This window comes from Entelurus aequoreus, linkage group LG09 (genome assembly GCF_033978785.1).
Source record: "Entelurus aequoreus isolate RoL-2023_Sb linkage group LG09, RoL_Eaeq_v1.1, whole genome shotgun sequence".
Lineage (NCBI taxonomy): Eukaryota > Metazoa > Chordata > Actinopteri > Syngnathiformes > Syngnathidae > Entelurus > Entelurus aequoreus.
Window position 1 is genome coordinate 32,826,776 of NC_084739.1, and position 24,013 is coordinate 32,850,788.

A 24,013-nucleotide genomic window follows, 5' to 3' on the forward strand; every position below is an offset into this window, starting at 1 on the left:
CAGTAAGTCTTTGCTGTCCTCCAGCATTCTGTTTTTGTTTACTTTGTAGCCAGTTCAGTTTTAGTCTCGTTCTGCATAGCCTTCCCTAAGCTTCAATTCCTTTTTTTAGGGGCACTCACCTTTTGTCTATTTCTGGTTTCAGCATTAGATATGGAAGAGTATTACACAGTTACTCTGCCGAGCTCTAGACAGTTCAGACACTCAACAACAACACATAATTGGCAGACTATAATTACTGGTTTGCATAAAATATCTTTAACCCAATAGGAGAAATTAGATAATCTCCCACGGCACACCAGACTGTATCTCACGGCACACTAGTGTGCCACGGCACAGTGGTTGAAAAACACTGATCTACTGTATGTTTATTTTCAAAACTATCGTATGGCTTTAGTTGTATTGTTAACATTGTTGCATTGCTGATATTGTTGTATGTGTATGTTGTTTATAAACTCAGGGAATAGTATTTGCTCTCAGAATGGCTCTTTGTAGGCAAAAAAGCCAAATGATTTCAATGACGGTAGTTTTGCTTTTGCCTATTTATTTTGCATTACTGCCTTTATTTTGCTCAAACAGTTGTACGTAATAAAGGAGAGTGATTCAATAACGTTGTTGATATTGATAAATTGCCCTATGTATAGCTTCAAAACGTTTGTTTAATGCTAAGAAATAAATAAATAAAAACAGAATTATGTGGAAAATGTATTTTATTCTGATTATAATCATGATCAACAAATTGAAGGCAAATATCATTCAATTGGCAAGGGGTAGAAAATTGGATGGATTGATGGAGCTTGAACCTTACATTTTGGTATTCGTAATTAAATTGTCAATACTGGTTCCGTATTTACTTGGTATCTAATCGATAACAATATTTGCAGTATCGTCCACCGCTAACTTCCTGTGGTTGCGTCAGTTTCCGACTCGCCACTGTCTGCGTGCACTGAGACGTTCACGTACTTCACGTAAACCATCGGCGATATCTATCCTCGGTAAGAAGAAAAGTTAGTATAGGTCGTTTGTGAATAGCCGTGTGGTCGCTCTGCTCTCAACGTGGGCTGTGGATGTGGCAGCTTAGCACAGCCAGCCTGACTACGTGTCTTTCCCTCCCAAGTCAACTACCAAGTGTAGTTTGGGCTGACTTTCTAGCTATATATCATAGATAGGTAAGGGCTGCTTCAGTCATTTTTTCCTCTTGACCATTGTATGTCATTTAATTTGTATCTAACAATGGGTGGGTAACTTGTTAAGATAATGCTAAGCTAGCTAACACCACATGTCTAATGTGTTCATCGTGATGTAAAATCCTAAACGTACCGGCTGGTTTACCTAAAGGACATCATAGTTTATTCGGATTGACTGCTCCAAACTCTTATTATTTAGAGGTAAAATATTTTTTTCCAACGTTGGCATGACAACATCTTCATCAGCAGGTCACTGTCAAATTAATGCAAAACAGGAATACTTTGACAGTTAAATAACGTCCAAATATGCATTAGTTTTCGTATTCGTGCATATATATGCACAGCAAAGTCAAGCAAGGTTCTCTACTAATTATGGCTTTGTGTTTGTCACGCTTCTTTTTAGGTTTTCACTGCAATGTTTGCCAGACTCAATTTGTGCTCTCACTTGCCATCCAGATTTCGGCAAGTGAGTGTCAGCCCTGTCTCTATCAGAACATTTTCCCAGGCAAAATGTAAGTAACAGTGCTCTCATTTCATAGCTGATATACATTATTCTCACGGGCCAATACTTTGGCTGCACCTAAACAATATCAATCAAAGTTTATTTATGTAGCCCTAAATCACGAGCGTCTCAATTGGGCTGCACAAGCCACAACGACATCCTCGGCTCAGATCCCACATCAGGGCAAGAAAAATCTCAACCCAATGGGATACAATGAGAAACCTTGGAGGGGGCCCGCAGATGTGGGGACCCCTCCACCCCTGGGCAACCGGTGCAATGGACGTCGAGTGGATCTAGTTAATAGTGTGAGAGTCCAATCCATAGTGGGGCCAACAGGAGATAATCTTGAGAGGAGACAAGTCAGCAGCGCAGAGACGTCATCAACTGATGCACAGATTAGTGGTCCACCCCGGGTCCCGACTTTGAATAGATAGCACCTAATCTGTGGTCACCTAAAAACCTCTCCACCAGGAGAGGGGGGCAGAGCAGAAACGAGACGGCAGATCAACTGATCTAAAAGGGGGGTCTATTTAAAAACGCTCTATAGTCCGCAGACTTTTTTTGGGCTCTGGGAATCACTAATAAGCCGGAGTTCTTTGAATGCAGATTTCTTGCCGGGACATATGGTACAATACAATAGGCAAGATAGGCTGGAGCTAGACCGTTTAGTATTTTATACGTAAGTAGTAAAACCTTAAAGTCGCATCTTAAGTGCACAGGAAGCCAGTCCAGGTGAGCCAGTATAGGCATAATATGATCAAACTTTCTTGTTCTTGTCAAAAGTCTAGCAGCCGCATTTTGTACCAACTGTAATCTTTTAATGCTAGACATAGGGAGGCCCGAAAATAATACATTACAGTAATCAAGACAAGACGCAACGAACGCATGAATAATGATCTCCGCATCGCTGGTGGACAAAATGGAACACATTTTAGCGATATTACGGAGATGAAAGAAGGCCGATTCACAAATATTAATATATTTGTGGCGGGCAGCCACAAATTTGGACCGCCAGAATTTGATTTGGTGCTAACTGTCAGTTGGCGGTATACATTGCATTATACACTGCTTCTCATCACAGCTCATATGCACATGGTTTGCTTGAGAAAAATATGTAGTAAGAGGGATCAGCTTTGCCAACTTAAAAACTTTGTCATATTGAGCAAGTACAGTTGAACCTCCACTTACAAGCTTAATTGGTTCAATGACGGAGCTCTTATTTCAAAACACTTGTATAGCAAATCTATGTCTCCCATTGAAATGAATTCATATCAATTGAATCTGTGCTTGCACCCCTAAAACAGCACAATTTAACAATATGCCTTTTAAAAATAACAATAAACTTTTAATAAGGAAGAATGCACTACGAACATGTACAGTAGTTTTATGAAGTAATGTAATAATGATGCACAGCTTTATCTTGGAGAATGTACTTCAATGATATCTCCTTTGAGCTGCTTCCCTGTCAAACACACCATCAGCAGCTTTTCTTTATTTTGATGGATACATATCCGGTGTTCAGATGTTATTTTAAAGGCCTACTGAAATGATTTTTTTTATTTAAACGGGGATAGCAGATCCTTTCTATGTGTCATACTTGATCATTTCGCAATATTGCCATATTTTTGCTGAAAGGATTTAGTATAGAACAACGACGATAAAGTTCGCAACTTTTGGTCTCTGATTAAAAAAAAAAGCCTTGCCCTTACCGGAAGTAGCGTGACGTAGTCGGTTGTTCGCTTCCTCATATTTTCCTATTGTTTTCAACGCAGCTAGAGCGATTCGGACCGAGAAAGCCACGATTACCCCATTAATTTGAGCGAGGATGAAAGATTTGTGGATGAGGAACGTTAGAGTGACGGACTAGAATGCAGTGCAAACATATCTTTTTTTGCTCCGACCGTAACTTAGGTACAAGCTGGCTCATTGGATTCCACACTCTCTCCTTTTTCTATTGTGGCTCACGGATTTGTATTTTAAACCACCTCGGATACTATATTCTCTTGAAAATGAGAGTCGAGAACGCGAAATGGACATTCACAGTGACTTTTATCTCCACGACAATACATCGGCAAAGCTCTTTAGCTACTGAGCTAACGGGATAGCATCTGTCTCAAATGCAGATAGAAACTAAATAAATAAATCCCTGACTGGAAGGATAGACAGAAGATCAACAATACTATTAAACCATGGACATGTACACTACCGTTCAAAAGTTTGGGGTCACCCAAACAATTTTGTGGAATAGCTTTCATTTCTAAGAACAAGAATAGACTGTCGAGTTTCAGATGAAAGTTCTCTTTTTCTGGCCATTTTGAGCGTTTAATTGACCCCACAAATGTGATGCTCCAGAAACTCAATCTGCTCAAAGGAAGGTCAGTTTTGTAACTTCTGTAATGAGCTAAACTGTTTTCAGATGTGTGAACATGATTGCACAAGGGTTTTCTAATCATCAATTAGCCTTCTGAGCCAATGAGCAAACACATTGTACCATTAGAACACTGGAATGATAGTTGCTGGAAATGGGCCTCTATACACCTATGTAGATATTGCACCAAAAACCAGACATTTGCAGCTAGAATAGTCATTTACCACATTAGCAATGTACAGAGTGTATTTCTTTAAAGTTAAGACTAGTTTAAAGTTATCTTCATTGAAAAGTACAGTGCTTTTCCTTCAAAAATAAGGACATTTCAATGTGACCCCAAACTTTTGAACGGTAGTGTAATTACACGGTTAATAATTCTCAGCCTGGCAAAGCTTAACAATGATGTTGCTAACGACGCTGAAGCTAACTTAGCAACTTAGCAACCGGACCTCACAGAACTATGATAAAACATTAGCGCTCCACCTACGACAGCCAGCCCTCATCTGCTCATCAACACCCGTGCTCACCTGCGTTCCAGCGATCGACGGTGCGACGAAGGACTTCACCCGATCACAGATGCGGTCCGCGAGACGGAGGAAGTTAAGGTGAGTTTGGCGCTAACGCGTCCGCTATCCATCTCTGTCTTCCTGGTTGTGTTGCTGTAGTCCGCTGCTACCTACAACTTTTTTCTTTGCAGTCTCCATTGTTCATTAAACAAATTGCAAAAGATTCACCAACACAGATGTCCAGAATACTGTGGAATTATGAAATGAGAACAGAGCTTTTTTGTATTGGATTCAATGGGTCCGAATACTTCCGTATCAACCGTTAACGTCACGCGCATACGTCATCATACATAGACGTTTTCAAGCGGAAGTTTAGCGGGAAATTTAAAATTGCACTTTATAAGTTAACCCGGCCGTATTGGCATGTGTTGCAATGTTAAGATTTCATCATTGATACATAAACTATCAGACTGCGTGGTCGGTAGTAGTGGGTTTCAGTAGGCCTTTAACGTCCTTGGCTGGCGTCATTGACTCATTCTGCTTCAGTAGGTGCAGACTAGCAGTGATACGCTTGAATTGCTTTGCCAAAAATAATGTTATGTCGACCTCTCGCTATAAACTAATTAACGCTAGCAACGATGTATGTTTCTGGCTATTCTTACAGGGTTCATCGTGACATTTGCAACCATTTATGACAGGGATGCTTGTAATGCTATTTTTTGCTTGCAACATAAAGTATAAATATTAAGCGGTTCTCAACTCAAAACACTCTTAAGTTGCTGCACTCATAAGTTGAGGAACCATTGTAGTTAGCAGATCTTTCAAAATACTAGGGGTATAATGGCAAAAATATAGGGCGGTTTACTTACAAAGCCTTCAGTTTGGTGTGAAGGCATACCTACTACACATAAAAAAAAGACTGGAAGTGTTTCTTGCAACAACCTTTTACTCTCTAGTCCAGGGGCTGGGAAACCCAAAATGTTCAAAGAGCCATTTTGGACCATACAAAAACTAATCTGTAAGGACCTGCAACAAATTAAAAGGCTTATATAAGTCTTATAATGAAAGCAACACATGATGTAAGTGTGTACATTAGCTATATTAGACTGCAAGCTCTCTTATCTGTGAGGCAGGTGTGGTATTTGGATTTGATGTTGTTCATGTTTAAGAATATCTGCTTTCAAAGGTATTTGTTTTGTTTGCAACAGCCCCCTGCCTGGCACCACGCCGTGCTGAAAGAAACATGTCTCGCAGGCTGACGCAAATCTTTGTTGACAGAAATGTTGACATTTTATATTTATTCTGCACATTTTTACAGCATTGGAAAACATTAGTAAAACTGAGGCTGAGATAACGCCTGTAAATTACTGGCTTAGAATTACCAAATGTATAGATGTGTGTTCATGTTAAAGGAAACCGCAGGCTGTCTACTTCTAATGATTTTATTACAATCTTTGGGAAGCTGGGTAATGTTTGCTGTGGTCTGGAACAACATGACACACAAACAACTATCAGAAATGCAGCCATTATTACATACAGACAATGTCTCATGAGACATGCAATATAAATTGAACACACAGAGGACATAAGTAAAGGAAATGAAATGAGCTCAAATATACCAAATAACGAGACATGATGATGCTAATCTGAGTAACATGTTAGCATCGAGTAGCTTGCAGTCATGCACTGACCAAATATGCCTGATTAGCACTCCACACAAGTCAATTACATGTCAAAAAAGCTTGTCAATACAAGTCAATAACATCAACAAAGCTCACCTTTGTGCATTCACGCACTGCATTAAACGTTTGGTTGTCAAAATGAGATAAAGAAAAAGTGGCAAAATACGTCAGACAAAGTTACATATGTAAAGTACAAACTGCTGCGTCACAGGCCACTCACACCTGTGTCTTTTAGAGTCCATTTTTAAATTATTTTACTAGTTTTTAAATCTTTACATGGTTTTACCTCACCTTACCTCTCTGAGCTGCTCCACGTCTATGCCCCCACCCGGTCCCTCAGGTCAGCTGATCAGCTGCTCCTGAAAGGTACCCAAATCAAAGCGCAAGCTTAGAGGGGACAGGGCCTTCTCTGTTGCGGGTCCCAAACTCTGGAACGATCTCCCTCTCCATGTGACACAGGCCCCTTCTTTGGCTACTTTTAAGACCCTTCTTAAAACCCATTTTTACTCACTGTCTTTTAACCCAGCATGAGACTTTGAACTGTTTAAACTGTTTTTAACTTTTTAACTGCTTTTTATTTAACTAATTGTTCTTAAGATAATTTATATTTGCTTTTTCAATGTGTATTTTACCTCTGTTTTAAATGTTATTTTTTAGTCTGTCCTTTGCCTGTATTTATTTGTGGTGTACAGCCCTTTGTTCTTCAAAACTGTGGTTGTTTTTAAAGGGCTTTATAAATAAAGTTGGTATGGTATGGTATGGTACAACTACAGTGCATTTATTGATTGCCAAAATTATTAGGACAAAACGGTGCTAGCCAAATACTCTCATCAGTGGGCTTTCTAACAATTAGGAAGATTTGTGTCATGTTTGTTCTACTGAAACCATATTAAAACAAAAAATATATTTATTCCCCCATCTTTTTCCATCCATTCATTTTCTATCACTTGTCCCTCTCGGGGTTGCGGGGGGTGCTGGAGCCTAATATCCCAGCTGCACTCAGGCGGAAGCAAGGTACACCCTGGACAAGTCGCCACCTCATCGCAGGGCCAACACAGATAGACAGACAACATTCACACTCACATTCACACACTAGGGCCAATTTAGTGTTGCCAATCAACCTATCCCCAGGTGCATGTCTTTGGAGATGGGAGGAAGCCAGAGTACTCGGGGGAACCCACACAGTCACAGGGAGAACATGCAAACTCCACACAGAAAGACCCGAGCCTGGGGATCGCACCCAGGACGTTCGTATTGTGAAGCCCACGCACTAACCCCTGTACCACCGTGCTGCCCCCATCTTTTTTCCATTTTCATACATTTTTGAAAAAGCTCCAGGGGCCGCGGGTTGTCGACCCCCGCTCTAGTCAAATATAAACTTTCATGAAAGGCTAAGTATTCTTTGTGGGAGCAAATATCCAGACATGCGTGCCACCTCCACAAGCACGGGGAGCGTGCATTATCACTTCCTTAAAAGGCGAGGTGTGGAGGCGTGCAGCCCAGCCTTTGACTAGTTGTAGTCATGAGTTAGCGATAGTGCTGCTAATAAGATGAAGCTTGGGGACACTCTCACTGAAATATATAAACCAGGTGTGTTATAAGTGCGGCCCATGGCTCATTTTTTATGGGCTTGTAGCACATTATAGAAATAAATTACAAAAATAATAGCACAAATTTCCTCAGCCTTCCCGGTAAGGTCTATTCAGGTGAACTGAAGAGGAGGCTACGCTGGAAAGTCAAACTTCGGATTCAGGAGGAACAGTGTGGTTTTTGTCGTGGAACTGTGGACCAGCTCTATACTCTCAGCAGGGTAATGAGGGTGCATGGGAGTTTGCCCAACCAGTCTACATGTGCTTTGTGGACTTGGAGAAGGCATTCGAACGTGTACCCCGGGAAGTCCTGTGGGGAGTGCTCAGAGAGTATGGGGTAACGGACTGTCTTATTGTGGCGGTCCTCTCCCTGTACGATCAGTGTCAGAGCTTGGTCCGCATTGCCGGCAGTAAGTCGGACCAGTTTCCAGTGAGGGTTGGACTCCGCCAAGGCTGCCCTTTGTCGCCGATTCTGTTCATAACTTTTATGGACAGCATTTCTAGGTGCAGTCAGGGAGTTGAGGGTATCTGGTTTGGTGGCTGCAGGATTAGGCCTCTGCTTTTTGCAAATGATGTGGTCCTGATGGCTTCATCTGGCCAAGATCTTCAGCTCTCACTGGATCAGTTCGCAGCCGAGTGTGAAGCGACTGGGATGGGAATCAGTACCTCCAAGTCCGAGTCCATGGTTCTCGGCCGGAAAAGGGTGGAGTGCCATCTCCGGGTTGGGGAGGAGACCCTTCCCCAAGTGGAGCAGTTCAAGTACCTCGGAGTCTTGTTCACGAGTGAGGGAAGAGTGGATCGTGAGATCGACAGGCGGTGCGGCGTCTTCAGTAATGCGGACGCTGTATCAATCCGTTGTGGTGAAGAAGGAGCTGAGCCGGAAGGCAAAGCTCTCATTTACCAGTCGATCTATGTTCCCATCCTCACCTATGGTCATGAGCTTTGGGTCATGACCGAAAGGACAAGATCACGGGTACAAGCTGAACGAAGTGGCTGGGGAGAAGGAAGTCTGGGCTTCCCTGCTTAGGCTGCTGCCCCAGCGACCCGACCTCGGATAAGCGGAAGAAGATCGATGGATGGATGAATGGAATAGCACAAATGTGAAAATAGAGCAAAAAGGCCTAATGTGACAAGAAAATGCAAAAAGGTTTTCATAATAATCACATATAACATTAAGATCTGCCTTTAAATATACAGTATGTATATTTTTTAGCCTTCAAAAAAAAAAGACATGCACATGCGTCACCACTAAATATGCAAATTAGACGATGTCGTCTAGACCTCACTGTTCCCCGCAACCCACTACCACAAGTAGATGGCTTTTCACAAAGATCATCAAGCTTAGTTTTGATGGAAACTGATAGGAGAATTAAGTAATGTGTTCATTGCACCTGCTGGTTCTAAAATGTACCAATTTCCTGCAGCATAAAAATGTAACATGTTACACGTCTAAATATGCAGCAAAGTTATACACTGCAGCAAATTACAACTATGATAATAAACATTGTTAAATTTTAAAACATGTTTTGGGTCTTATTACAGCAGGTTTACTAATAGTTTGTTGCCTATGATTGTATGTATTATTTCCGTTTTAGCACATGATACTGATATTGCTTCTGATGTCTACTTGATATTGGATCTTCAGTCTCACATCCACGCTCACATGGGAAATCTTTTGCCCACCGGAGTGATTTGAAGCAAGCCAAGCGCATCGTGGTGAAATTGGGGAGCGCTGTAGTGACGCGGGGCGATGAATGTGGACTGGCATTGGGGAGACTGGCCTCCATCGTAGAACAGGTAATGCTGCTTTGAAATTGTTCATGCGCACATGTGACATAGTTTTGGTTCAAAAGCTTTGTCTCATCATGTTTTCCCATCAGGTGGCCATGCTACAGAATCAAGGCAGGGAGATGATGATTGTCACCAGCGGTGCTGTGGCATTTGGGAAGCAGAGGCTAAGACACGAAATCCTGTTGTCTCAAAGTGTCAGGCAGGCTTTACATTCAGGACAAAACCAGTTGAAGGAAATGGTGTGAAAAACCTTTTATTAGATAAACATTTGTTTATTTTTTATATAAACCAGTTTAAAATGTGTGCCTTTCTTTAGGCAATTCCAGTGTTGGAGGCAAGGGCTTGTGCAGCTGCAGGCCAGAGTGGTCTGATGGCGTTGTATGAAGCGATGTTTACACAATATAGCATCTGCACTGCTCAAGTATGAACTTGTCTTTTACTGAATGTTAAGAGTTTTCTTATCATGTGACTATCATTGACTGCTTTGTGTGCGTGTGTGCGTTTCTGCAGATTCTAGTCACAAACTTGGATTTTCATGACGAGCAGAAGCGGCGCAACCTTAACAGCACACTTCTTGAACTTCTGCGGATGAACATAGTTCCCATCATTAACACCAATGATGCTGTTGTGCCCCCCCCTGTTCCCAACAGTGACATGCAGGGGGTAAATGTGGGTACTCTGTAAAGGGCATGCTGGGAATGCAAGTGTGGTTCGTGTTGTGTATCGGGTTTTGTCAAGGTGAAGGCATGCTTTAAATCAATACGTTATCATTGACATCAACATCTTGGACACATGCCTTTAATTTTCAGGTAATGTAATTATCTTCTGTGGTGGTATTTTGTTGCCTTATTTCTGCTCTTATGAAAGAGGTGAACTATTTTTTATGGAACTTGCTGGCTTTTGTTGCATGGCATATTCATTCTATTTGTCCATAATCATTCAGCAATTTTTTTTCTTAGTCTTGTTTTTTTTTAATTTCAGGTAATAAGCATCAAAGATAATGACAGTTTGGCTGCACGTCTTTCTGTTGAAATGAAAGTAGACCTGCTGATTGCCCTGTCTGATGTTCAAGGTACAAAAAAATGCTAAAAATATTTATTGTTAACATTAATTTTCTGTAAATTTGCACTGAAATATTTCCAAAAATCTAAATGGGAAAAATCTAATAACCTTTTTATTTTTGTTAATTATGATTAACTTTTTAAGTTTATATGTTTCTATTACTGCATTAACAAATTCAAATTCAGAAAAAACTTGATTAATTTAAAACAGAACAGTTAAAAAAAGATTTAAACAAACACTGTAACAAATGTAAATAAGGGACGGAAAACAGCTTAGTAAGGGTGCACAATGTTTTTTTCAAGCCGACACCAATACATGTAACTTTCTGCTTCTCAATACCGATACAGGTAACATATTAATATCAATTTTTTTTTAAAATTTAACTGAAGTTTCTGCACACATGACTTTAGGAGGATTCTTTAGCAGCGCAGGCATGTTTGTCATTTTTCAAAACACAGTCGTAGTGATACTGGCAAATAAGTTTTGATGTGTTGAAGCTTGATGTTTTTCCCTCACGGGTTATTTGCAGAACATTTGGTCCAAATAATACACAAAATGTCTTCCTCATAAACAATGAACATGATCAACGCCATGTTTGTCTACAATGAGCTCAGGGGAAAGTTTATAGCACGGCTTCAATGAGAAAAGGAGCTCTTGAGTTGCTTGCTCTAACTCACCAAAAGCACAGTACGGGTATCTCACCTTTTTTTTTTATTTTTATCTGAACTATTTTTTTTATGTTACCGGATTCATTGTTATGATGTTATAATTCTTAATATCAGCCAGATAATTAATGGCCTGGTAATTATATTGTAAACCTATTCATTGTGCATGAAAATAAGGCTATTGTTTAAAATGATGAAATACTAATTCTAGGAAAGTAACACCATAATTACATTACCATACTTTATATCTATATCTTTAACTCATATATTTAACATAGCATGATTTGTCTATCGTTAGAAACATTTACTTTTAGATAATTTTGTCTGTTGTCTGGCTTATGGCATCGTGTCACTATTCCACAGGCCTATATGACAGTCCTCCAGGGACTGATGATGCCAAACTCATTGATATTTTCTATCCTGGAGACCAGCAGTCCATCACGTATGGCAACAAGTCAAGAGTTGGCATTGGTGGCATGGAAGCCAAGGTCAGCACAACAGACAGCACTTCATCTGAAATTGTGTACTGAGTAGTTAAAAAATTGAAAAGTTACTCCACCACTGCTTCTCATGCAGGTGAAAGCGGCTCTTTGGGCACTACAGGGTGGTTCATCTGTGGTCATTGCCAATGGCACCGATCCCAAAGTCACAGGCCACGTCATCACAGATATTGTGGAGGGAAAGAAAGTTGGTACCTTCTTTTCTGAAGTGAAGCCTGCAGGTGCATCTGAAACCTTGTTTGATCATAAGTTTTCTGAAAATGTATTTTTAAGGTTGGATGTCTAACATTTGTGCATTGTATTCTTGACAACATCAGGTCCCACTGTGGAGCAGCAGACAGAGATGGCCCGTCACGCCGGTAGAACTTTGGCTTCATTGCTCCCAGAGCAGGTGGCTTTCCTTAACCCTTTATTATTTAATCTTAAGTAATATGATTTTACTTTTTACTTGCAACTGTGATGGCCATGACAAACATTCAGCTATTAAACAATGTTTGATTACGGATGTCAAGTTTACAGACTAAATATAATCTTTACATGAGCCATTTCTGAGAATATTGTAGTCTTTGCATAAAAGCTAGTTTTACTCATGGAGTTTTCTTTCTATGATTCAATTGATTTAATGAGTTATGCCGAGTGTGTGTATGCGTTTCCAGAGAGGAGAAATCATCTGTGCTCTTGCTGATCTGCTGACAGAGAAAAAAGATGAGATTCTCAGTGCAAACAAGAGAGACATGGAAATAGCGACAGTATCAGGTAAAGATAAAAAAAAAATCTGAACTTTATTTTTATAGCACTTTTCATACACAAGCAATTTGCAATTCAACAGACTTCATACACATTTAAAACGAGGGAAAAAAGGAACACGCACATGCTCGCACGCACACATTGCACCATTAACGATAACAATACATGGCATGGCACCTAGGATTGACGAAAACGCCATCTTTGATGCATCCATACTGGAAAATAACTTTAAAATTTATGTCATCTAAAAAAATCCATCCATCCATTTTCTACTGCTTTTCCTGCTCGGGTTGGGTGCTGGAGCCTATAATAATAATAATAATAAATAATATTAATATACAAAACCCAAAACAAGTGAAGTTGGCACGTTGTGTAAATCGTAAATAAAAACAGAATACGATGATTTGCAAATCCTTTTCAACCTATATTCAATCGAATACAGTGCAAAGACAAGATACTTAACTTTTGAACTGGTAAACTATGTTATTTTTTGCAAATATTAGCTCATTTGGAATTAGATGCCTGCAACATGTTTCAAAAAAGCTGGCACAAGTGGCAAAAAAGACTGAGAAAGTTGAGGAATACTCATCAAACACTTATTTGGAAAATCCCACAGGTGAACAGGCAAATTGGGAACAGGTGGGTGCCATGATTGGGTATAAAAGCAGCTTCCATGAAATGCTCAGTCATTCACAAGGGTGGGGCAAGGGTCACCACTTTGTGAACAAATGCATGAGCAAATTGTCGAACAGTTGAAGAACAACATTTCTCAACGAGCTATTGCAAGGAATTCAGGGATTTCACCATCTACGGTCGGTAATATCATCAAAAAGTTCAGAGAATCTGGGGAAATCACTGCACATAAGCGGCAATGCCGTCCCTTCGATCCCTCAGGCGGTACTGCATCAATAAGCTACATCAGTGTGTAAAGGATATCACCAAATGGGCTCAGGAACACTTCAGAAAGCCACTGTCAGTAACTACAGTTTGTCGCTACATCTGTAAGTGCAACTTAAAACTCTACTATGCAAAGCCAAAGCTATTTATCAGCAACACCTGGAAACGCCGCCGGCTTCGCTGGCCCGAGCTCATCTAAGATGGACTGATGCAAAATGGAAAAGTGTTCTGTGGTCTGACGAGTCCACATTTCAAATTGTTTTTGGAAACTGTGGACGTTGTGTCCTCCGGACCAAAGAGGAAAAGAACCATACGGACTGTTATAAGCACCAAGTTCAAAAGCATACAGCTTTTGGAGCAACATATGTTGCCATCCAAGCAACATCTTTTTCATGGACACCCCTGGTTATTTCAGCAAGACAATGCCAAGCCACATGTTACAACAGCGTGGCTTCGTAGTAAAAGAGTGCGGGTACTAGACTGGCCTGCCTTTAGTCCAGACCTGTCTCCCATTGAAAATGTGTGGCGCATTATGAAGCGTCAAATACCACAACGGCGACCCCGGACTTTTGAACAACTTAAGCTGTACATCAAGCAAGAACGGAAAATAATTCCACCTGAAAAGCTTAAAAAATTGGTCTCCTCAGTTCCCAAATGTTTACTGAATGTTGTTAAAAGGAAAGGCCATGTAACATAATGATAAAAATGCCCCTGTATCAACTTTTTTGCATTGTGTTGCTGCCATTAAATTCTAAGTTAATAATTATTTGCAAAAAAAAAAATGTGTTTCTTAGTTCGGACATTAAATATCTTTGTCATTGTATTCTGTTTTTATTTACGATTTAAACAACGTTCCAACTTCACTGGTTTTGTATATTTTGGAAATATATCTAAATAAATTAAAATTTAAATATAAATTATTAAGAACATAAAATAGTAAGAATAATAGTAATGAAAACCTAAGAAAAGTTAAATGATCAATAAAAGCCCTATTAAAAAGGGTGTGCCTTTTTATTTAAAAAAAATGTCAACGATTTCTGCAAGTCCTGAGGCTCGCCTTGGGGTTGATATGGTAAAAGCAGGTCTGCTAAATGAGAAGGCGCAAGGCCATTAAGAAATTTAAAAACGAATCATAGAACATTAAATTAAACCCAAAGCGAATGGGTAGCCACTGCAGTGTTAAACTTGCAATGTGGTCACGCCTTGATGAAGATGAACAAACAGACATGCGTTGCCATTATCTATGAGTAAATAACCATCCACAGGCTTTATTTATTTGCTTTTTTTATCCTTGTTTTTTGTAAATAATATTGTTCAAAATACCTTTAATGGGTATATCCTGCATTATTAATGTCATTGGTAATTGTTTGATAAAAACTACCAGTCTCTTCTGTAGCTAGGCATGAATATATTTTTCCAGCTGCAGGGCACTCAAAGAAGGAAAAAAACAACATCACCATTAGCATCTACTAAATTGCCATTTTTCAATTATAATCCGAAAGCATTTTTTGCAACTTTTCATAGGTCGTTTCTCCCAGGCTCTTATCGACAGGCTGAGTCTGTCAACAGCTAAATTGAACAGCCTTGCCATTGGCTTGCGTCAGCTAGCAGTCTCCTCAAGAGACAGTGTTGGCCGAGTGCTGCGAAGAACCAGGATTGCTAACAACCTTGAGCTGGAGCAGATCACTGTCCCAATTGGTGTCCTGCTGGTCATCTTTGAGTCGCGGCCTGACTGTCTGCCACAGGTAACCACCACAGAGAGCTTTTTCTGCACCAGTTTATATAATACTGTAGCTTGAGGCTGGTTAAACTTTAATGTTCTTCCTTTTTATGTATGTTTCAGGTATCTGCTTTGGCTATTGCCAGTGGAAATGCTTTGCTACTAAAGGGCGGCAAAGAAGCTTCCAACACCAACAGAATTCTTCATCAACTCACCCAGGAAGCACTTTCTATTCATGGAGTAACAGATGCTGTTCAACTAGTGAGAATGAACGTGTACCATTATATAAAAGCACTAGTTATTCCTGTCATTACAGTGTTGTTTGGCTCTTACTCACTGTCATGTAGGTTAGCACACGAGAAGAAGTTGAAGATTTATGCCGACTGGACAAGATTATTGACCTGATTATTCCAAGAGGTTCATCTCAGCTGGTGCGAGATATCCAGAGAGCAGCGAAGGGTATCCCTGTGCTGGGCCACAGCGAGGGTGTCTGTCATGTTTACATTGACAGCGAAGCAAGCATAGACAAAGCAGTTGACATCGGTATGTACAATAGTCCTATTGTGTACTTGCGACAGTGTTTGTGGTGTTGGCTTTGCATATCTATAGTCATGTTCTCACATGACTATTGATTAGAACATATGATTTTACAGATTAAATTAGAACACTCTCCTAATTGTTTTTACATGACTGTAAATAGGGACATAACGATGAACGGTACTATTGATAACCACGGTAAAACTCCCAATGATTGGTATCACTGTTTTAAATTAAAATGCCGTTTGATAACTACTTTAATAAACTCACTGTCTTTACTGGTGCCAACTCGCAATCTTAAATGCTAACATGAAAACAGGAGACATTAGAACATCTCTCCATATTAGGAAACAACATACCCAATCTCAATTTCTACAAACACATTGCTGTACATGACAGTGTCTTTCCCCATTAAGAAACGACACACACAATCTAAACCTTTGTAAACACATTGCTGTCTAAGCAACTAAGCTATTCAATTGTGCACATTGAACATACAAGCTGTGCTCTCCCTGAGAGTGATTGTTCTTTACTGAGAGGAATACTAGACAGAGTTGTTTTATTAGAGTAGGACGCCACAACACCCACCAAAAATAATAAATAATGCTTGTTTTTTAAATGCAAGAGAAATGCTTACTTGGTGGTAAATCTTTTGACATTTTCAACATGGGGGACGGATCGTTAGTCATACACAGGGGAAAAAAGCACTATCGTCTGGTCGTAAAAAAGCCATGAATTTATATGGTTTTGAACTTTATTAATTTTACGTGCTCCATTACCTAGCTATAATCCTGGAAATTATTTGGTGACAGGAATTACATACATATGTAAAAAAAAATTAACAATGAATTCCATTTTTTTTTTACATGAAATAAATCGATTTATCTCAAATGTCACAATTGTTTTTTAATAAGGTGTTTGGAAAAAGTATGGAATTTTGAAATTCAAAATCTGTAGTAACACTGTTATGGGATCAACTTTTTGGTGTTAACAACAGTACCCCCATGTTGTGTGTAGTGCATATAGCGTAATTTCCTAATTTGCATATGTGCATAGCTATATGTTGTCATCTCATTTGTATTCTCCCAAGACGTAAGCGTTTGCCTTTAGATACATGAAAAGTTCCCACACAGTCCTTGTGGGTTATGGGGGTCCAGGATTGGCCTTTTCGCCCACCTAAAGACCCACAAGCAGCAAAAAGGAGGGCAGTCATACTGTGCAATGAGTGACCGCTGATGATGACATTTTGTGTCGTTTTTAAAAAACGTGTGACATTATTTAATGTTTTAAAAACATATTAAACAACAGAAACTGACATGTTTTTTTTTTACTTACGGATTGGTTTCATTTCGTGCAGGAGTGGCAAGCATTCACTTAGTAGCTCTATCATCTGTTGTTGCCCTAATAGACGTCCCTGGGTGGCTGAGTTACCAGTGGATCAATGTCTGCTCCACCGAGCAGGTGTCTGATTTGTAGGCTAGCGTTAAAGTTGCCGTGACTGAACAAAGGTGAAGCTATTCTCGCCATCAGTGCCTCTCAGCCCGTCTAAGTCCAAGTGCGACGACTCAACTCCCGCTGATTGTTATCGTCTCATGTTTTGGATGAACATGAACACCAGTCCAGACTAAGGGTCTTAAAATGTAGTAACTCATTGAACTAGTTGCCTCGGAGTTACCTAGTGTACAGCGCTGTAACTACAAGTTACATTGGCAGTCCATTAAAATTAATGAGCAAGGATGGCAAAATATACTTCGCCGGACCAAATTTTACTTCTGGTGGCCTGCCACAAGTAAATACGTATATAGGAAAGACTGGTGTATTTGTCAAAAAAAATAATAGCACAGTCAACACAGTAGGGTTGCATGTTCTGCCAGAGTTTCACCCTTTTGTGTGCAACATTTCAGGAGTAGAACATTAAAAAATTGTCCTAATTTTTTAACATGTTTATTTGTTTGATTCAATATGTGTGTTCATTTCAGTCCGAGACTCTAAGTGTGACTACCCTGCAGCCTGCAATGCTATGGAAACCCTCCTAATTCATAGAGACTTGTTGCGAACGGCAATGTTTGACCAGATCATCGATATGCTGAGAACGGAACAAGTAAGATCCATGATTGTGTTCATTAACGTATGACCCACAGCTTCAGACATACTGTGTAATACAACGCATATTTGAAATCCTATATTTTTTAGGGATGTTCCGATCAAGGTTTTATGCTGCCTATTCCGATAATGATCAGCCATGTGTGAGATCACATGTATTAACTGTAAATGTTTCAATTGATTTATGGTGAGTGTTATTGAAAGTTTAACAATATCAACAGAATGTTTAATCTAGTTCCTTATTCTGTTATATTTCATACAATTGTTTGAGCAAAACAAAGTCAATGGTACACAATAACTAAACAAAAGCAAAAACTGTCTGCTACTCATTTAAATCATTTGTGTTTTGCCCTCAGTCATCCTGTGTCCAGGGAATTACTCCCTGAAATTGTAAACCTCAACAATAACAATATTTTGAGAAAAAAAATATCTACCTGATCACTTGAGTATCAATCATATACTGATAATATCCTTGGTATAGACACCATCAATGTATGGATCGATCCTCTTACTGTACATGTCGTGTACTGACTGTGACAATGCTGATACACCAACAGTTGTTATATTATCTTCTCTCTAACTCTTGTTAATCTACTTGTTAAATTCCTGTTAATAACTGCTTACTTTCAGCTGCAACGTTGTTCCATCCAGGCAAGGCAAGTTTATTTAGAGAGCACAATTTGTGCACAAGGAAATTCAAAGTGCTTTGCAAAAAATGTTAAGAAGACAAAAATAAAAATACAAAATCAAAATTCAAAATAAAATCAGAAAACACAATCATCATAAAAACAATCATAATTAATTACAATTAAATCAATCAAATACTTTCAGTTGTTATATGTACAATTACATACAAATGTTTTCAGGCTGGATTTGAACATTTCCAACGTTCCTCACATCTTCAGGAAGACTACTCCAAATTTTAAGAGCATAAAACTGAAACACAGTTTTACCACATTTTGTCATGACTCTAGGCACCACCAGGAGACCACTCCCTGAGGTTTTTCAGAGCTTGAGATGGTTCATATGTAAGAGATGTACTTTAATAATAATAATAATGGATTAGATGTATATAGCGCTTTTCTAGACACTCAAAGCGCTTCACAGAGAAGTGAAGTGGCACAAGACCATGAAGAGGCTTGTACACAAGGAGAGCTGTTCTAAAGTCTATTCTCTGAGCAACAGGAAGCAAGTGCAGTGACCTAAGCACAGGACTAATATAGTTGTATTTCCTGGTTCTAGCCAGAACTCGAGCAGCAGCATTTTGGATGTACTACAGCTGCTTTACAACTCGTTTAGACTACACTTTTTAAACTTTACTAAGCACTTATTTCTTGGTGTTTTTTCAAGCTCGCTTAGCTATTAGAATGCCTGCCCTTAGCTTTCTCTTGCTGTGTAACATGATGAGCTTCGTCCTCCAGTGTTAATAATACTTGATAATGATACTAAAGATACTAAGCAATGCAGTTTTTTTGCCGTAATGAAGGTAGGCCTAGGTCGATAACAAATTTTGCTTGGCGATCTATTGACCTACAATTATTGCCGGTAAACAATATTATTGCTATTATTTTTTTGAGACCAAATTAACCATTGATGTAACGATAATCCATAATAAAAACGCATGTATATCCTTTCAAATGTAATAAACTTAAATTTCTCGCAAATTTTAACATTGTAATTGGAATGCAAACCTTTACATTTCCAAGTAAATAAAACAAACCATAACAATAACATAATACACTGTCTATTAGAAACATTTTGCACTTGAATAAAAATTACAACCAAAAGCAATGAAATATATAAGGGGGCTTGGGGCCCTCAAAAATACACAACCAAAACAATAGATAAAATGGCTAAATAAAGCATTGACAAACAGAGCACTTCAATGTTGTTTTGTTGTTGGGGACAAGTGTTGTAAATTAGCTTTGGCTACAAACACTATGATGCATACATCGGATAACTGTTTCAGATGTCTATGTATTTGTATCTCAGAATCAGAATCAGCTTTATTGTCATTACGCAGGGTAACAAGATCCCTATTTCAAATAAACCTCTATAATAATAATAATATTGTGCACGTAGGCAGATGTAGAGTTGTACATTACGTAAGTGACAATCAAGTTAGGACCTTTTTAAACAAAAGTGCAGAGTAACAGTATAAGCAGATTAGTTAACAGGTCACATGCAAAACAAACAACTTAAAGGCCTACTGAAACCCACTACTACCGACCACGCAGTCTGATAGTTTATATATCAATGATGAAATCTTAACATTGCAACACATGCCAATACGGCCGGGTTAACTTATAAAGTGCAATTTTAAATTTCCAGCTAAACTTCCGGTTGAAAACGTCTATGTATGATGACGTATGTGCGTGACGTCAATCGTTGAAACGGAAGTATTCGGACCCCATTGAATCCAATACAAAAAGCTCTGTTTTCATCTCAAAATTCCGCAGTATTCTGGACATCTGTGTTGGTGAATCTTTTGCAATTTGTTTAATGAACAATGAAGACTGCAAAGAAGAAAGTTGTAGGTGGGATCGGTGTATTAGCGGCGGACTACAGCAACACAACCAGGAGGACTTTGAGATGGTAGCAGACGCGCTAGCCGCCGACCTCACCTTGACTTCCTCCGTCTCAGGGCCGCCGACCGCATCTATGATCGGGTGAAGTCTTTCGTCGCTCCGTCGATCGCTGGAACGCAGGTGAGCACGGGTGTTGATGAGCAGATGAGGGCTGGTGTAGGTGGATAGCTAATGTTTTTAGCATAGCTCTGTGAGGTCCCGTTGCTAAGTAAGCTTCAATGGCGTCGTTAGCAACAGCATTGTTAAGCTTCGCCAGCCTGGAAAGCATTAACCGTGTAGTTACATGTCCATGGTTTAATAGTATTGTTGATTTTCTGTCTATCCTTCCAGTCAGGGGCTTATTTCTTTGGTTCAATCTGCATTTAAGCCCGATGCTATCACGTTAGCTCCGTAGCTAAAGAGCTTCGCCGATGCATTGTCGTGGAGATAAAAGTCACTGTGAATGTCCATTTCGCGTTCTCGACTCTCATTTTCAAGAGGATATAGTATCCGAGGTGGTTTAAAATACAAATCCGTGATCCACACTAGAAAAAGGAGAAAGTGTGGAATCCAATGAACCCTTGTACCTAAGTTACGATCAGAGCGAAAAAAGATACGTCCTGCACTGCACTCTAGTCCTTCACTCTCACTTTCCTCATCCACGAATCTTTCATCCTCGCTCAAATTAATTGCTTTCTCGATCCGAATCGCTCTCGCTGCATTGTAAACAATAGGAAAATGTGAGGAGCCTTTCAACCTGTGACGTCACACTACTTCCGGTACAGGCAAGGCTTTTTTTATCAGCGACCAAAAGTTGCGAACTGTATTGTCGATGTTCTCTACTAAATCCTTTCAGCAAAAATATAGCAATATCGCGAAATGATCAAGTATGACACATAGAATGGATCTGCTATACCCGTTTAAATAAAAAAAAATTCATTTTAGTAGGCCTTTAAGTCGTGCAGATTCCGAGTGAGGAACACTGACATGACAACTGTCCGTCAAACATTTTCAGCACTTTTAGAAATGCTGGTTTTATAACAGTATTAAAGAGCACCATGTCTTTGGCGATGTATTTTACTGCACTTCCTGTGAGGGCACACTATTTTCCACTGTTTTGTTTCCACTGACGTGGCTTTTTCACCAAAGCGAAGTAAGTGTGTACTGTCGAGTGGTTGTGTTTCAAATACTACATGCTAACTAGTTGCACTGTGTGATGCTACCGGGCCAGCGACCTTGCCGCACAAAGGATTAAAGACACTTAATGATGACAAGAAGGTCAGCCCCCTTCTTTTCATTCCGCTATGTGTGTGTAGCTGCTAAAAGCGAAGAAAAGCGTGAATGTTTTTGAAACATGCACACAGCGTTTTATCGGATTTATTGGAAAATATACCGACTTAATTTTCATTTATTGTCTGTTAATTGACTTACAGAATATTGGCCCATGTCTAAATTATTACAAGTTCAGAGGATCGCTCCACACTGTGTAGGGAGGTAGATAATTTGCTGCTAGCCACTTGTCAGTCAGTGAAGATTAACGTTTGTGATCGATATTAAAAAGCAATATTCAGCAATTGCCGATTGTATACATTTTCCCGAAAATCAGCCAATGCCGATCGATGGCTGATTGATCGGCACATCCCTAATATTTTTGATTGAATATTTTAGCTTTGTCATTCAAAATAACTACTCTGATTTTTAATTTTCATTCTCACAGGTAAAAATCCACGCTGGTCCACGATTTGCATCCTATCTAACTTTCAGCCCATCTGAGGTGAAGTCCCTGCGAACGGAGTACGGGGAACTGGAGTGCTGCATTGAGGTGGTCGACAGCATGGAGGAAGCTGTAGACCATATCCATAAATATGGCAGCTCCCACACCGATGTCATAGTTACAGACAATGAAGAGACGGCCGCACAGTTCCTGCAGCAGGTGGATAGTGCTTGTGTTTTCTGGAACTCAAGCTCTCGCTTTGCTGATGGTTACCGCTTCGGTCTAGGTATTTACGATGTGTAATTTAATTTATAGTAAATTATGAAATGGAGTAAAACAGTTGCGTATTTGTTTTACAGGTGCTGAGGTAGGGATCAGCACATCACGCATCCATGCCAGAGGGCCAGTGGGCTTAGAAGGTCTTCTGACCACCAAATGGGTCCTTCGCGGAGAAGGCCACACTGCAGCTGACTTCTCTGAGAACGGAAGTATGAAATATCTTCATGAAAACATCCCTGTTCCCCAAGGGAGCTTCAGCTAGGCTCCTATCCAAAGTGATATCAGTGACTTAGGTTTGCAAAAAATACATCGTGAGTGTAGTCCCATGTTTTGTGTCTGCAAGTACTGCTTGTAAATGTGGTGTGTATAGAAAGCTTGCATACAGAACAATGACTCTTTTTACCACACAACTGTTTTGTTTTACAAAACCTGTGCACCAGTTGTTGACACTCTAATTTAAAAACAAATCAAACCGCTGGAAAACTTAATACAGTTTTGGACATGGGAAATATGACAGGTCAAAGGTAATAAGTGACAGCTCTTTGTCACATGTTTTTCCCGGTGATAAAGAAATAAAACCGCTAATAATGATGGTATTTAATTTATTTTTCTACAAATTACACACCAACCTTGCCTTTTTGTATTTTACTGTTGGAGTTTCCTACTGCAGATTTGTTTTGCTGTGTATCTTCTTGAGGTAGATCATTTGAATAAAAATCTAGTAAAGCCACTTGTTTATATATATATATGTGTATGTTGTATGACTATCAGAAACTAATTAGTCATTGAGAGTGGAAAGCAGGGCTCTGTCTGACACGCTGGGTCCAAGGATGCAACGTGAACTCATGAAGTCATTACTGGCGTTTTGAGGGTGATTTATTTTCCCTTTGAGTAAATACAATACATTACACGCAGATTGATTTGCGGTCCTTTTGCGGTCAACAGAAGTAAAGGCACCCTGGTTCACACTCTTTCCATACAAGCCAAACAATTCACAGGCAGGTGCAGGTGTTATTCATTCTGCAATCATTCAGCCCCACACACACTCCGCCCAAACACCCACACACACATGTAGCCACACCCACTATCCCTGGTGACAAGTGAGAAACAAATCCCTGTCTCTACAATATATATATATATATATATATGTATATATATATATATATATATATATATATATATATATATATGTATATATATATATATATATTTATAAATATGTATACTTGTATGTATGTATATATGTGTATACATATGTATATGTATGTATGTGTATATGCATGTATATATACGTGCATATGCGTGTGTGTGTGTATATATGTATATATATATATATAAACATCCATCCATTTTGTACCTTTTGTCCCTCTCAGGGGATATATATATATATATATATATATATATATATATATATATATATATATACTGTATATATATATATATATACTGTATATATATGAGTGTATATATATATATGTATATATATATATATATGTGTGTATATGTGTATATATGTATGTGTATATATATGTGTGTGTATATATATATATATATATGTGTGTGTATATATGTATATAATGTATGTATATATATATATGTT

At 39.2% G+C, this 24,013-nt stretch overlaps 1 protein-coding gene across 3 annotated transcripts; it reads left to right on the plus strand.

Annotated features, from left to right (window-relative positions):
* Positions 1-858: 858 nt before the first annotated feature.
* Positions 859-23,138, plus strand: LOC133657361 (delta-1-pyrroline-5-carboxylate synthase-like). 3 transcript variants are annotated; one of them, XM_062058608.1, is made up of 17 exons: positions 859-992; positions 1,588-1,696; positions 9,477-9,628; positions 9,712-9,861; positions 9,939-10,043; positions 10,133-10,291; positions 10,604-10,694; positions 11,713-11,837; positions 11,926-12,070; positions 12,167-12,240; positions 12,506-12,605; positions 15,018-15,238; positions 15,337-15,474; positions 15,561-15,756; positions 17,730-17,851; positions 22,138-22,420; positions 22,494-23,138. In XM_062058608.1, the coding sequence occupies exons 2-17, from the start codon at positions 1,600-1,602 to the stop codon at positions 22,673-22,675; spliced, it is 2,340 nt and encodes a 779-aa protein (XP_061914592.1). In that variant the 5' UTR covers positions 859-992; positions 1,588-1,599; the 3' UTR covers positions 22,676-23,138. The 3 variants fall into 3 exon arrangements, with proteins under 3 accessions (XP_061914592.1, XP_061914591.1, XP_061914593.1); XM_062058607.1 differs by lacking the exon at positions 859-992 and adding an exon at positions 1,004-1,166; XM_062058609.1 differs by lacking the exon at positions 859-992 and adding an exon at positions 1,004-1,166 and having other exon boundaries at positions 10,133-10,285.
* Positions 23,139-24,013: the final 875 nt, after the last annotated feature.

Excerpts from the sequence above, each read along its gene's own strand:
- LOC133657361 (XM_062058608.1), top strand. The coding sequence starts at position 1,600 with ATGTTTGCCAGACTCAATTTGTGCTCTCACTTGCCATCCAGATTTCGG. Across the intron at positions 12,241-12,505 it reads CTTCATTGCTCCCAGAGCAG|AGAGGAGAAATCATCTGTGC; the intron begins GTGGCTTTCCTT and ends ATGCGTTTCCAG. Across the intron at positions 17,852-22,137 it reads ATATGCTGAGAACGGAACAA|GTAAAAATCCACGCTGGTCC; the intron begins GTAAGATCCATG and ends TCATTCTCACAG.